This window comes from Heptranchias perlo, chromosome 1 (genome assembly GCF_035084215.1).
Source record: "Heptranchias perlo isolate sHepPer1 chromosome 1, sHepPer1.hap1, whole genome shotgun sequence".
Lineage (NCBI taxonomy): Eukaryota > Metazoa > Chordata > Chondrichthyes > Hexanchiformes > Hexanchidae > Heptranchias > Heptranchias perlo.
The window spans coordinates 142,432,223-142,448,182 of NC_090325.1; the positions used below are offsets into that span (position 1 = coordinate 142,432,223).

General features: G+C 42.2%; 1 protein-coding gene across 1 annotated transcript in view; it reads right to left on the reverse strand.

Moving 5' to 3' along the window:
• Window positions 1-15,960, reverse strand: part of dclk2a (doublecortin-like kinase 2a) — a 434,705-nt gene that overhangs the window by 52,223 nt on the left and 366,522 nt on the right. Inside the window, exon 10 of the mRNA XM_067992182.1 lies at window positions 6,076-6,222. Within this exon, the coding sequence (XP_067848283.1) occupies window positions 6,076-6,222 (147 nt within the window). The remainder of the gene's footprint in view (window positions 1-6,075; window positions 6,223-15,960) is intronic.

The following is a 15,960-nucleotide window of genomic DNA, read 5'->3' on the forward strand; positions in this document are numbered from 1 at the left end:
TTGTTGTTGTTGTCGTTCTCCAGGTCATAGTTAACAGTTTCTCAGGGTTCAACTTGTCGATACACCTAAGGATCTTGACAACATCGGTGAAATCCCCTCTCAGTCTTCTCAAGTGTAAACAAACTCAACTTCTGTGGACTCCCCTTGTAGCTCGGGTGACTGATGCCAGGTAACAGACTGGTAGCCATTTGCTGCACCTTCTCAGGTGCCATAATATGACCAGCAGAACTGCACATGCTACACACTACTCCAGATGGGAACAAACTAATGTCCTGTATAGGCTCCGTGTCATATCCTGTGATCTGTGTTCTATTCTATGTGCTATACATTCCAAAAACCCATTTGCCTTACTCGCTGCTGCTGCGCACTATGCCGACAGTTTCAACGAACTGTCCATCAATACTCCTATTACAAACTTTGGGTCTGCTCTAGATATTCTTTCAGTGGCACCAGTCATTCCCATAAGTGGATGTTGTGTCCCTCTCCATCAGGAGTATACATTTACTTCTCAATATCTAGTTAAAAGATAGTGTGACCAGGAACTGTTAACAATAAGACCTCTTGTTGTGTATACTGGATATCATGATCTCACATGTGACGCAACATATACTTCTCCGATTGTTCAGAAGGAGGGATGGCAAGTATTAGTGAGACAAGGCAAAAAGTAAACCAGCAAATTGATTTATTTTACATGAAACACGTGAATTATCAGAATACCATTTTCCAATCACTTCACATAACATCAAAAATAATAAATTATGAAAACTTTGCTTTTGATATGGGCCTACCTCATTTTGTAAATCGGTATCGCTAACTGACTGGCACTAATTTAGAAAGAGAAACCTCTCTGTCTCTACACTGTTCCAGACCCAAAACCTGCTGCAAACCATCCTTTACCACACAGAGGGAGAGGAAACCAAAAGCTTAACCTCTTCCCTCCCCCAGCTTTCTGTGTCAAGTACTGGCTCACCGAGCTGCCTTTCAAAACTATCACCTCAAATAAGGAACTCTGCACCCTTGATGTGAGAACTATGGCAACTACATTACCTGTATAGTTAGGCTACCTGCTGTGCTTAATGAATGAAACCAATACTACATTTAAGGTGCAAACCTCTCTGGAATATGTTGATGACATTTCCCCCCCGTCATTGTCTCAAACTAATAATGGTATGCAAGAAACACAATTCTGAGATGGTTGGTATTCCAGTTAATTCACCCGAAATAACATTCCAGATTGCTGGGAGTTAACCCCTTGTGAACCAAATTTAACCTCATAACAACATCATGACATAAATGTGCCCCAAAATCACTGTCCAGCCCATAGATAAAAAACTCGAAATGTGATAACCCCCAAAGTCTTCTTCTGCAGACTAACACCATTTAGTCTAGTCCCTACCCTAGTCTCATCACTTTGTACTTATCTACATTGAAATCCATTTGCCATTTTTCAGCTCAACTTCCCAATCTATCTAGATCTTTCTGCATCTGATCAGCTTGTTCTTCATTGTTGCAAACCCCCCCCCCAATTTGGTCTCATGGGCAAATTTTGAAAGTTTTGTTTCTATCCATACTCCCAAATCACTGATACACAATGTGAATAGCAATGGTAGCAGCACTGATTCTTGGGGCACTCCAAAAGTCACATCCCACCATTCTGATGGAATTCACTGCATAACCACCCTCCATCTTCTTTGATGTGGTAAGTTTCTAATGCACTTCAACAACTGCCTCCAATTTGCATTTTTCTACCTTTTGGACCATTTTTCTATGCTGTACTGTATCAAAAATCTTGCTGATTTAGATAAACATTGACCAAACTCCAATGCCTCCTCAAAGAATTCTAATAGGTTTGTCATGCATGATCCTCCCCCAAAAACCTATGTTGACTTGCCCCGATTACACCACACTTCTCTAGGTGTTTGAGTGAGAGACAATGGCTTCTTCCACGAACACTGATACAAGGAAGCTTATACAGCAGTTGCAGGTGCCCTTGCAGAAGATGACACAGCTCTGCAATTACCTTCCTGCTGACCCACACCCCATAACTTTGGTGGGAGATTTGCAGAAATCCCACAAAAACGTAAATAGCCATTTCTGCGGGGTTTCTGCCGATCTTCTATTGAAGCTACAGCGGGAGATCGAGAGAACCCCTGTGGAAATTATACCCTGTATATTTTAAACTTTTCAATTATAATCTAATGGAGTCAAGATTTGGAAGCATTGCCCTCAGCCAATGTATTTATCAACAACTACAACTTGCATTTATATAGCGCCTTTATTATAGTAAAAACGTCCCAAGGTGCATCACAGGAGCGTTATCAGACAAAATTTGACAAAATATCCTAAAGAAGAAAAAAAAACAACTGAAAAATTAATTTCTAAGTGTTATACGCTTGCACTGTGTATGTTCCATTTAAACAATGGATTCAGAGGGATATGCAGTTTGGAACTGACTGAAACAGGAACCAACATGAATACTGACAAATTAATATTAAGTGCTGCATTCTGTGGGAGAAACAATGGAGACAGCTGGAGACCAGTAACAGCTGGTTACTCTGGTAAAATGAAAGGAACTAGGTTGGTCATGTCAGCAGGACTCTCTCACAGCACACAGCTGGGACACTGCTAAAGTCAGACATCTTGAAGCTTAGCTACTGCAAAACAAAACCTGCAATTATTTTCTAGAATGATCTTAGATTTCTGCAGCTGCATCATACAATATAACTGTACAGTGACCAGGCAGAAAATCAATGGCAAGTACTATCAGTATTTGGTTTATTAGTTTATAGTGATTGAATAAGTCAAATGCTATTTTATTATGTGGGATTCTGGGACCATTGCTGGTGTTTTGGGGATCACATTCCATAATTCCATCTGTTTTCCATGAAAACAAATCAGCCCACTCCTGGGATTCGACCATAAGTCTTTCTGCACTGAAACAAAGTCAGTGCTTGCATGATGGTCTTAGTACTGGCTGCTGCTGGGATTCAGAGCTAGCTCCAAACTGCTAGCACTATACCTGTTTCTTCTATATCCCAGACTGTGAAATGATGCCTGCTTCTTCAAGTGGACATGCTTCACAGTAATAGTCAAATTGGGTGGTACCTATCATGAGGACATTAAGTAAAACCATGTAACTTCATTACACGGCAACGTTCTCACTGAGTGTGACACTAGTGCCTTTGGAGCTGTGAGGAGGGCGTTTGGTAATATTAATTGGGAAATCACACTTAAAAATAGAACACAGAGGAAAAATGGAATGTACTTAAGACTGTAATATGGAATGAGAAAAGCTAGTATATTCAGTTGAAAAAAAAAGCACAGCAAAAACCTATACTGCGATGGTTTAATAAAGAGACAAGAAGAATATAAAAATCAAGCAAAAACACTTCAAAAGATTTAAGCAAGCACAGAATCGGGTGGATTGGGATTTCTACAAAAAGCAATTGAGGATAACTAAGCAAAGTATTATAAAGAGAGAAGTAGAGAGACAATTTTCAAAAGGCAGCAGGAAGGGGCACAACTACGTTAATAGTTGGAGGGTCAAAAAGCAGGTGGGCCCATTAAAGAATAAAGTAGGTAATACACTGAATGGATATTTCCTGTCAGTTTTCATAAAGGGGGACTGTAGGCAAATTCCAGTCATAGTAAATGGGCCGAAGTGATCTATAGCACATATGGAAGTTAGTAAAGAATGTGTTACGCAGAACCTAGAAGGATTAAATATCCGCAAAGCAGTTCGGCCAGATGGGATACATCCTGGAATTCTCAAGGAAGTAAAAGGACAAAATTAATGATACTTCTGCTATTATTTTTCAGAGCTTCATACATACTGGGCGGTGGAAAATGTAGTTCCAATATTCAAAAAAGGAGTAAAGTATGAACTTGATAATAATAGGCCTGTTAGCTTCACATTGATATGGGGAAAATACTTGAGGGCATTAAACGGGAAGCTATAACCGAGTATTTAAAGAACACAGGTCTCATAGAGACTTGACGGCATGGTTTTAGAATAGGTCATGTCTTACAAACCTATTGGAATGCCTTGAGGGGTTAAATAAGTTAATGGACGCGGGTAATCCAGCAGATTAATGTACTTGGATTTTGGAAAGGCAATTGACAATTGACAAAGTTCCTCATATGAAGCTAGTGAGGAAGCTTAAGGCTCGTATATGAGTTGACAAATTGTCTAGATGGGTTCAGAACTCACTTGGCAGAGAGTGGTGATAAATGCAAAATGCTCTGCCTGAGGAAATGTGCCCAGCGAAGTTCTGCAGAGCTCTGATCTGGGACCCCTGCTGTTTGTAATATTTATGAATGATATGGAAGAGAGCATCTGTAATAGTATTATTACATTTTCTAATGACACAAATCTCTGGGGGCAAGTACTGTGCAGAAAGGTGATTGACTATCTTCAAGGAGATTTGGACCAATTATGTGGATGGGTTGAGATATGGCAGATGGATTTTAATATTGACAAATGTAGAGTAATACACAAAGGAACAGGTAAGAAAGAAAGAATTGTATTTACATAATGTGTTTCATGTCCTTGGCATGGCCCAAAGCACTTCACTGTCATATGAAAGACATGCAATGACTGAATCACTGTAATGTGGAGATGCCGGTGATGGACTGGGGTGGACAAACGAAAGGAGTCTTACAACACCAGGTTATAGTCCAACAGCTTTATTTGAAATCACAAGCTTTCGGAGGCTTCCTCTTTCCTCACCTGACGAAGGAGGAAGCCTCCGAAAGCTTGTGATTTCAAATAAAGCTGTTGGACTATAACCTGGTGTTGTAAGACTCCTTACGTTTGAATCACTGTAAGTAGATAAGAGCAAGAACGGGACAGTGTGTGGATAAATTGGGGCCACTTTTAACTGTAGCTGCCCGGCGTAAATAGGGCAATAGTGGCCTGAAAATGGTGTCAGGTCGTTCACCACTGCCGCCACCTTGGTAGGAGCCTGTGATGGGCAGCCATAATAAAAGTGGCCTGCCCGTTTCAGGCGGGAGGCTCTTTTATTATGCAAACCAGGGTGCTATGGTGTGCCCGGATTGCAATTTTAAAGTACAAATGAACACAGCACATGCTCTAAACATTTGTATCGGTGTTGAGCAGCCCAACCAGTAGCTCTTAAAGGGAACCCTTAAACTATTTTCATCTTTTACTTTTGTGGGCCAGGAAGAGCCTGGCCACACAAAATTACTCTGACCTGCTGCCAGCCCATTCGCACACTGCCCGCCCCCCACCCCCCCCCCCAACCAGGATGACATCCCGTCTCCCCAGGCCCGTACTGCAATCTGGATCCATGTTGGAGTTGGCCAGTTTCCATTGGAGCACACTGGTTTGGTGCATGCAGCTTGCTGGATCTATTCAAGTGAGGCCTTGGCCTCAAAATGGCTCAGGCCTCACGGCAGCAATAAAGAATCATAGAAGTTAGAATCATAGAAGTTACAACATGGAAACAGGCCCTTCGGCCCAACATGTCCATGTCGCCCAGTTTATACCACTAAGCTAGTCCCAATTGCCTGCACTTGGCCCATATCCCTCTATACCCATCTTACCCATGTAACTGTCCAAATGCTTTTTAATAGAAAGGATGGGAGGGGCGCCAAGTGTGCTCTGCCGTCACCCGCAGTTTTGCACCAAATATTAAAATTGTCCCCATTGTTTGTTATCTTCAGTGCTGACAATGTCAAGTCAATAGCTTTGTTGAGAAAAATTGATTTTGGTGTTTTCCACTCACCTTTTCACGACAAGAGTCGTAATCTCCTATAATTTATAAACATCCAGCAACAATACTTGGTCAAAACATCTAGTTTAAATTGGGGCCACACTAGTGGTGAGGATAGCCTGAAAAACTAATAGGAGAGAGGGAACTCTGAGAAAAAGCTCAATCCTCTCATCCAATGATAAAATATTGCAACTAATATCAGATTTATTCCACACACATTTGGTTAGCAAAAACAGGTCATATTTTGAACACTGCATTCAATATTGATAAAATGAGCACTGAAATTTTGCTGCTCACTAGACACAACTGCTGTATATTTCCCCCAGAGCTAATAACATACCAGCAAGTTCTCCGGCTTGATGTCTCTGTGCACAATGTTGAGGCTGTGCAGATATTTGAGTGCAGAAGCCAGATTGTACACCATTGCACTGGCATCCCGTTCTGTGTACTTAGTGGATGATGTAATGGCATCAAACAGGTCTCCGCCCTGCCAGGAAAGTGAAAGGAACATTAACAAACTGACAAGAAATACATGAGCCATGTAGCACAAGAGGGAATGGTGAAAAAGACACTTTGGGGTTGAAGCTCCAAGGCTCTTGTGGTGCATTCCTACTGTAACTTCGGAAAGAGTGCACTGGAAGGGTCAGAATTTAGGCTGGAACCCAGATACGTTGGGTCCCAGCTTTGCAAGGAAATTCCTGCTTGCCCTTTTAAGGGGTAGATCCACTACCCACCCATAAAGGCAAGCAGCATAACAGGGGTGGGATCAGGGGAAGGGAATCCCAGCGACAGGAGTACCAATGACCCTGGCCTGGGAAGCGCCGGTTGGGTGATTGGTAAGCCCAGAAAAAGGATGCGTACTGGCTTCAGGAATAGCAGCTGTGGGGTCCACCTTGGGGCCTAAGGCCTGCAGCCCCTAAGATTTTTTTCAAAGGTTTTATTGACCACCTTTCAAAGGAAGCCGAGCGACGGACAGTTGAAACTTTCTTTTTGGTCGGGGTTGGGGGGAGTCCAACCTCCCTCCCCAAAGTGAGTTGACTTCAACCAGGATTCCTAGTTCCATGGGATGTGCCCCTAGTGGTGCAAACAACTGCAGGGGGCATATAAAGTAAGAGGGGATGAAATTGGATATGGGCAGGCATACAAAACAGATGGAATTGCTTTTGCCACCAGTTATAGGGCAGGCCCAATACTGAAGTCAATGGAACTCAATAAATTAATAAGAGGGGGGGAGGGTGCAGGTAAGAGTAAATTTATAAGTCTAAACAGAAAAGTCAAGGCTGTAGAGCAGAGTAGCAATTTGGGTAAAAACAAGCAGAGTTTGCCAGGAAGGGACACAGAGATTAACAAAGGTAATGGGGCATTAGTGACTAAGGTCCCATCGGGGAAAAATAGTAAAAAGTTAAAATTAAAGGTGCTATATCTGAATGCACGAAGCATTCGTAACAAGATAGATGAATTAATGGCACAAATAGAGATAAATGGGTTTGATCTAGTAGCCATTACTGAAACGTGGGTGTAGGGTGACCAAGGTTGGGAACTAAATATTCCAGAGTACTTGACTTTTAGAAAAGACAGACAAAATGGAAAAGGGGGGGCGTGGTGGTGGTCCTGATAATAAACGATGAGATAAGGACAGTAGTGAGAAAGGATCTTAGCTCAGAAAATCAGGATGTAGAATCAGTATAGGTGGAGCTAAGAAATAACAAGGGGCAGAAAACATTGGTGGGAGCAGTGTATAGGACCCCTAACAGTACTTATAGTGTTGGACAGAGTATAAATCAGGAAATTAGATTAACATGTAGCAAGGGTAATGCAATAATCGTGGGGGACTTCAATCTTCATATAGACTGGGCAAATCAAATTGGCAAAATTAGTTTGGAAGACGAGTTTATGGAATGCATTCAAGACAGTTTTCTAGAACAATATGTTGAGGAAACTGGCTATTTTAGATCTAGTATTGTGCAAAGAGACAGGGTTCATTAGTAATCTTATAGTTAAGGATCCTCTGGGGCAGAGTGATCATAATATGATAGAATTTCATATTGAGTTTGACAGTGATGTAGTTAAGTCCAAAACTAGGGTCTTAAATGTAAACTAAGCTAATTATGTAGCTATGAGGGGCGAGTTGGCTAAGGTAGATTGGGAAATTAGATTAAAAGATGTGCCAGTAGATAAGCGAAGGCAAACATCTAAAGAAATAATTCACAATTCTCAACGAATACACATTCCCTTGAGGAATAAAAACTCCATGGGAAAAATGATCCAACAGTGGTTAACTAGAGAAGTTAAGGATAGTATTAGATTAAAGGAAGAGGCTTACAATGTTGCCAAAAAGAGTAGGTAGCCTGAGGATTGGGAGAATTTTAGAAATCAATAAAGGATGACCAATAAATTGATAAAGAGGGACAAAATTAAATATGACAGTAAACTAGCAAGAAATATAAAAACAGATTGTAAGAGCTTCTATAAGTATGTAAAAAGGAAGAGATTAGCAAAAGTAAACGTGGGTCACTTAGAGGCAGAGACAGGAGAAATTATAATGGGGAATAAGGAAATGGCAGAAACATTAATCAAATATTTTGTATCTGTCTTCACAGTAGAAGACACAAAAAAATACCGGAAATAGTGGGGAACCAAGGGTCTAATGAGAGTGAGGAACTTAGTGATTAAAATTAGTAAATAAAAAATACTGAAGAAATTAATGGGACTAAAAGCCGACAAATCCCCTGGACCTGATGGCCTAGATCCAAGGGTTTTAAAAGAGGTGGCTGCAGAGATAGTGGCTGTATTGGTTTTGATCTTCCTAAATTTCCTAGATTCTGGAACAGTCCCCGTGGATTGGAAGGTAGCAAATGTAATCTGACTATTCAAAAAAGGAGGGAGAGACAAAACGGGGAACTATAGGCCAGTAGCAGGGAAAATGTGTTTGACAAATCTATCAGAGTTTTTTTGAGAGTGTAACTAGCAGGATAGAGAAGGGGGAACCAGTGCATGTAATATATTTGGATTTTCAAAAGGCATTCGATAAGGTGTCACACAAGATTAGGTCTCATGGGATTGGGGGAAATATATTAGTGTGGATCGAGGATTGGTTAACGGACAGAAAACAGAGAGTAGGAATAAACGGGTCATTTTCAGGTTGGCAGGCTGTAACTAGTGAGGTGCCGCAAAGATCAGTGCTTGGGCCTCAGCTATTTACAATATATATTAATGACTTAGATGAAGGGACTGAGTGTAATGTATCCAAGTTTGCTGACAATACAAAGCTAGGTGGGAAGCTGTGAGGAGGCCGCAAAGAGGCGGCAAAGGGATTAAGTGAGTGGGCAAGAAGGTGGCAGATGGAGTGTAATGTGGGGAAATGTGAAATTATCTACTTTGATAGGAAACATAGCAACATTGAAAATAGGAGCAGGAGTAGGCCATTCGGCCCTTCGAGCCTGCTCCACCATTCAATATGATCATGGCTGATCCTCTATCTCAATACCATATTCCTGCTCTCTCCCCATACCCCTTCATGCCTTTTGTGTCTAGAAATCTATCTAGCTCCTTCTTAAGTATATTCAGTGACTTGGCCTCCACAGCCTTCTGTGGTAGAGAATTCCACTGGTTCATCACCCTCTGAGTGAAGAAATTTCTCCTCATCTCAGTCCTAAATGTCCTACCCCGTATCCTGAGACTGTAACCCCTCATTCTGGACCCCCCAGCCAGGGGAAACATCCTCCCCATCCAGTCTGTCTAGCCCTGTCAGAATTTTATATGTTTCAATGAGATCCCCTCTCATTCTTCTAAACTCTAGGAAGAATAAAAAAGCAGAATATTTTTAAAAAGGTGACAGACTAAGAAATGTTGGTAGTCAGAGGGATTTGATGTCCTTGTACATGAATCACAGAAAGTTAACATGCAGGTAAAGCAAGCAACTAGGAAGGCAAATGGTATGTTAGTCTTTATTGCAAGGGGGTTGGAGCATAAGAGTAAGGAGGTCTTGCTGCAATTATATAGGGCTGTGGTGAGACCACACCTGGAGTACTGTGTATAGTTTTGGTCTCCTTGCCTAAGGAAGGATATACTTGCCTTAGAGGGGATGCAATAAAGGTTCACTAGATTGATTCCTGGGATGAGAGGGTTGTCCTCTGAGGAGAGATTGAGTAGAATGGGCCTATATTCTCTGGAGTTTAAAAGAATGAGAGGTGATCTCATTGAAATGTATAAAATTCTGAGAGGGCTTGACAGGGTAGATGCTGAGAAGCTGTTTCCCCTGGCTGGAGAGTTTAGAACTAGGGGCCATAGTTTCAAGATAAGGAGTCGGCCATTTAGGACCGAGATGAGGAAAAATTTCTTCGCTCAGAGGATTATGAATTTTTGGAATTCTCTACCCCAGAGGGCTGTGGACACTCAGTTGTTGAGTATTCAAGACTGAGATCGATAGATATTTGGACACTAGGGGAATCAAGGGATATGGGTAGAGGATGGGAAAGTGGAGTTGAGGTAGAAGATCAGCCATGATCTTACTGAATGGTGGAGCAGGCTCGACGGGCCATATGGCCTACTCCTGCTACTATTTCTTATGTTCTTATATCGGGCGGGGCATATAACAGGCGATGTGATACCGCCTGTTTTGCATCTCCATCCATGTCCAATTTCATCCCCGGAGACTTTTCCCTGACTCCCTCGAATCTAGGTGGGATCAACACCGGATGTGTCAGGCAAAACCATCCTGGCACTTATGCAATAATGCCCGCTCAGCTGATTTTCAGTTCTGTTGAATACAAAGTTTGTAATTCACTTGATTTGTTAAATATTTCTGTAAATAACACAGATAAAAAGTACTCAGGAATCCAGGTTCAAAGAATGATTTAGATTTTCAAATGTTTCAAACTGCATCTTTCATTAGTGTCCTTCAAGGGATGAGCTCCATCTGAATTCAGATTACCGAGTAATTCAGGTTACAATCAGAATCTAGTTCAGATCTCCGATCAATCTTATTCAGAAATTAAATCTAAATTTGAATTCTAAATAAGGGAGATTATAATTTCAATAATGGAGATGATAACCTAAATTCAAATTAGGATTCTGATTTCTAAGTAATGGAAACAGCAGACTGAATTTGGATTCAGACACCATTGTTCAGTCTGATCCCCCGAGTCTTATTTCTGCACAAAGGGAGACAACTGGAGAATGTGGATAAATGAGCAGGCTTGGACTGGTGCCGTATTCGATGCAGGTTCAGATTCTGCAAAGCTCAGGAATTACACAGTGACCGCACGCTACTTGCCTTTTGCATACACCCACTAAAAATATTTTTCAAATATCCTATTTTCTTAGCAGTCAATGAAGTACACAAGACATGTTTTGTTCATTAATAAAGAGGTTAGAAAATGAATATGTTATTCAAGGGGCTGGTGTTCATTTTCATTACTATGCGACACCAGAATAATAGCTGCATTCTGCCCTGGGCACTTTGTGATAGAAATTGAGTTTAGCAGTAAAAATCTGAGCATATAATTGAACATATAAGTATGGGATCCTGAGGGCGATACGCTTAAAATTCCTGTATGCGTACATACAACTGTCATATTTATAACTCTTTTTTAATAGACACATTTAATGAGATATATGCAGTTGTCAGTTAACAGAGATGTGGTTACTAGGTGACACTCCCTCAGGTACTGTTTGATTGCTGATATATTAATATTTTTACTGATGGCTTTTGATTGATGGATACAATTACATTTTCACCTTAATCTCCCAATAAACAGCCTTGAAGTAAATAACAGTTTTCAGTACGGGGTAGCGACATTTAAAAAGCAAATCTTTTCAGTTTGTGGTTCCAAATTAAAAAATCATCACAAAGCAAAATACAGTATTTAATTATTGGAAACTAATCTCTCAGTGCTATTTCTTCTTAAGAAGTAAAATTGTTGCATGGTCCATGGCAAAGTGCACAATGAGCCCCAATATACAACATTCTCCGGCACATTTAACATGGCTGCCAGTACCCAGAAAGGCAAACAGGTCACGCCAAGTAAAAGGAAGAAAAAATACTAACATACGAAGATGAGCAGAAAAAGACCAGCTGGTCCATCAAGCCTGCCCCACACTCATGATGCTTCCTATTCCTCCCCTCCACCCTCCCCCCCCCCCACAACCCCTGCAACTATGTAATCTCCTGGGAGAGGCAAAAACACAGGAAAAAAAACCTAGGGCCAATAAGGGATGGGGGGTGGGGGTGGGGAGGAGGGTGGGAATCTGGAAAATTCCTCTCCAACCCCCTCAGGTGATGAAACCAGTCCAGGAGATCACACTGACCATGCGTACGTTAACTGTTAATCCACTTTACCTTTTATATGATGCAATCCCTGCCCCAATACAGAGACAAAGTGGCTCCAAAACTACTGGGCCAGAACCAGAGTCTCACAATTTCAGAGCCAGTGAGTGGGGGTAGATTTTCTGGCCGGCCCATAATACACTTGCAAAAAATGTGCGAGAATTCCATTAGGGCTGTGGATCCCATGCAAATGAAGAGCAGTTACCTAAAAGCAAGACTCCCCAATTCTCTCATCCAGGAATGTGCTGTGCACATAGCTCACCCATATAAAATGGACCAAAAAATGATAGACATGTTTTTTTATTGCATTCAGGAAATGAGTACTTAAAGCTGTATTGCTGGATTTTTTATTGCTGCAACATAAATTCTTAAAATAGTTATTGGATTGAATGCTCCTGTCTATTTGAGTTTTTGCAGGTAGAAAAAAAGGATGCATGTGAGGCAGGTTCGCTTGCACCAGAGATGGATTGCTGATAGCCAGCCTTACCCATGCAGGCATGTGTATACATAAAGGTACACCTACTTGGGGATGTTTTTACTGGCTCTGATTCACCAGGGAAGCTGTGTCTGAGATGTGCCATCTGCTGGAATCTAATCTGCAGACAATGCTGACAATGGAGTGGCCACAGCACTGAACTTCTATGCCTCCAGCTCCTTTCAAACGACCTCATGGGTTATGTGCATCATCAATCAATCTGCATGTCAAGCAGGTCCCTGATGCATTCACCAGGGAAAACACCTTCATCACTTTCCCCATGGAAAACTGACACTGCAATTCTTCAACATCGCAGAATTCCCCAAGTCCAGGTTGGCATTGATACCACTCATGTGTACATCTGGGCCCCTATACATAATGTGACAGCATTTAGAAACAATAAGGGGTTCCACTCCATCTATGTCCAGGTTGTCAGTAACCAGGATCATGCAGATCAATGCCCATTTCCCAGGCAGCAGTCATGATTCCTTTATTTTAAAGTAATCCTCTGTGCCTGGTTATTTGAAGGAGAAGGCTGGTAGAAGTGGAGGGGGCAAAATGCCTGTTCTTTGGATGTACAACTGGGGCAAAAAGCACCAATTATGCAGAGCTATGTCCCGTCCCCAAACTGTGTCGGAAGTATGTCTGATGCCATATTGGGTCAGGCAATATTTAGGCATCTCTGGTAGCTGCCTTAAACAGGCCTTAGTCACCTTGCATATGCTAATAAGGGGTCTAACCCCTGTTTCACAATCCCACTCTGAAATTTGTCAGCACTGAGTGGATCATGTGACTGGTATGCTGCACTTACTTTTTCTGGTTCTTCTGAGGCCTAACCAGCTTTAATTAAAGGAACTGCTGGAGGTCGCCAACAAAGCAGTAGGTTTTTTTGTTATCAACTTATCTTAAAATGGGGCCAGGAGGAGCAATAGCATTGCGCCTGGTTCCATAGCAATACTGTGGGCCCATGATGGCCCATGCTCGTCCCCTCCCAATCCCTCCCTCCCCCAGAACCTTCCTAAGGACCACTGTTGGCATTGCAGCCAGCCCAAATTGGTCTGGAGGACGATTGGCATCTGCAGCTCGCCAGAATTATGGTGAAGAGGCCCAAGACCCCATTTGGTATGAGCCTCAGGCCTCTGGCTTCAGGTGCATGTGCCGAATGCGTTGCCTATCTTGCACCCAAAAATGGGCCAAAACCAAGTTCTCCCCCAGGCTTTCTTTTTAACGCTGGCTCGGAACACTTACTCTTCATATCTAGTCAGGGCCCTTGCAGAAATTGCAGGGTTGTCCGTTCTTATTTTAGGGAATGAGCAAGGCTGCACCAGTCCCACAGCCTGTGCGACAGGACAGGAAAGCCTGCCTTTGGGTAATCAAACCCCTAATTTACTTTAATGGTGAAGCTGAGTACCGAAGCAACTTTACTTGATAAACATACGCGCACCTACATTATGTAGCTGTAGCAGTCTTCACAAGTCTCAGTTGTGTTTCAGTCACAACGATAGCATTCTATCTGTAACAGTCCAGTAGCTGTGCACTTTGCCCTAAAGGTGATGACCTTGCACAGAGATTTTTATCCAAGCTCAGTTTTGATTTTTTTTTGTCCAAAATTTCCTCTGATTTTCTCCTCTTCCACCTACTCTCTTGCAGGCAGCAGTCTATTCTGGGCTATGGTTTTCAAAGTGATTGGATGTCCTCTGGGTACCTCACCTGCATGAGCATTCTTCAGATGTGAGCATCGACAGTGGCCATCAGCAAGCTATTCTACAACTATGGCTGCACATGTGTGGCATACTTTGAAGTGAAAAGCTGAACCAGGACAGAGCTGAAGGAGCTGGGTGATAGGGAGATTTGATTCTAGTGACAGGCAGCTTTGGAATCCATCAAGCATAGTCAAGGTTGTAATTATCATCGGATCACTAAATAGTTGTGGAATTTACATAGTGGTACATTGCAAGGATCGATCCATGTTCCCTCTGGGAAGACTAACACATCAACCAGGGTACGAATTAGGGTAAGATCTTGGAATTCATATTTCTGAAAAGTTGATTTATTTTGATTGTGTAAACCAAAGCCAAAGTGGAAACTCAAAGAAAATGGAGTTAAAGTGCCATATGATAGGGAACTGTTATATCCTGTCTACTTCACTCCCCCTGCTAGAAGTGCAATCCCATCTTGGATGATTACACAGCGGCACTGGTGTTAGTCACAGACAAATCTATGTTTTGCAGTGTCTTGTTAAGTCTCGTTGAAGGAAGTCATTAAGCTCACAGACCTTATATGGAATTAGCGAGGTTTTTTTTAAAAATGGAGATGGACACAAAGCGGTTGATAATGTGAAGGTAGGTACCAGTATTATTCGGTACAGAGGACTGAGGCCTACCACTTATCACTGTGCTCTACATTCCCCAAATGCAGGCCCAAAACTATGCATAAGGCTCATTTTAAGGCCCAAAAATTTAAACAAATGAGGAAGCCTCGCGATAATGTGAGGAGTGCCTCAGTAATGCTCCAGATGTACGGAACCTATTCCCAATGGACAATGAAGGGGAGACCCGCCTCAAAATTTGTTAATTTTGATCTCTCTACATGTTTAATTATGATCCCTTTGCTTGTTACAGGGCCATCCTTTCTTTTTTGCTCCTAACTTTTTTGGTTGTCAGCAGCCAAATATCTGGAAGGGGACCAAAGTCCTCAGCACCCTCAGGGCTAGGGTTGCCAACCCTAATCCTTCCAGATTGCCCTGGAGTCTTCAGGAATTAAATCCAGGACACTGCTGCTAGCAACCCAGGAGAAAAAATCATAGTGGCAATAAAAAATTGTGTTTTAAAAATAAATTTCTTTCAACACTTTTGTTAATTAGTTATAAAAATATCAGACATGGGGAAAAAAGGCTGTTTGACTGACAGTCAAGAATCATCCAATCGGGTAACGGAGAGTCTATTTGTTTTTCAATTGGCGGGGGAAGGCGGTGCACCGTGAGTATGGACATGTCGGGCGACCAATGGCAGCAGTGTGGGGGTGGGGCAGTTGGAGGCAGGAGTTCATATGATGACACCTCCAAGAATATGTCCAACCAAAGTTGGCATCCCTACTCAGGGCCCAAAAATATGCTGACGCTTCACAAGCAGCTCGCAGCCTTTCACTAGTCTGCTGGCACCCGACATTCTGGCCCCAACCCCCATGGCACTCCCAGCTCATCGTGTACTGGGAATACCTAAAAAATATTTAAATGAGCTGACCTCACATTATGATATGAGGTGAACTGAAAATGCTGCAGGCGTGGCCAGCACCTGGTGAGCACCAGTCCAGGCCCCGCTGTGCTGGGCTACATGAACTGGCCCCAGATTATTGTAAGCGCGCAAGTTACTGAATACCTGTTTCCCAACAGTTCAGGTCCAAGGCATGCTTTTCACTATCTT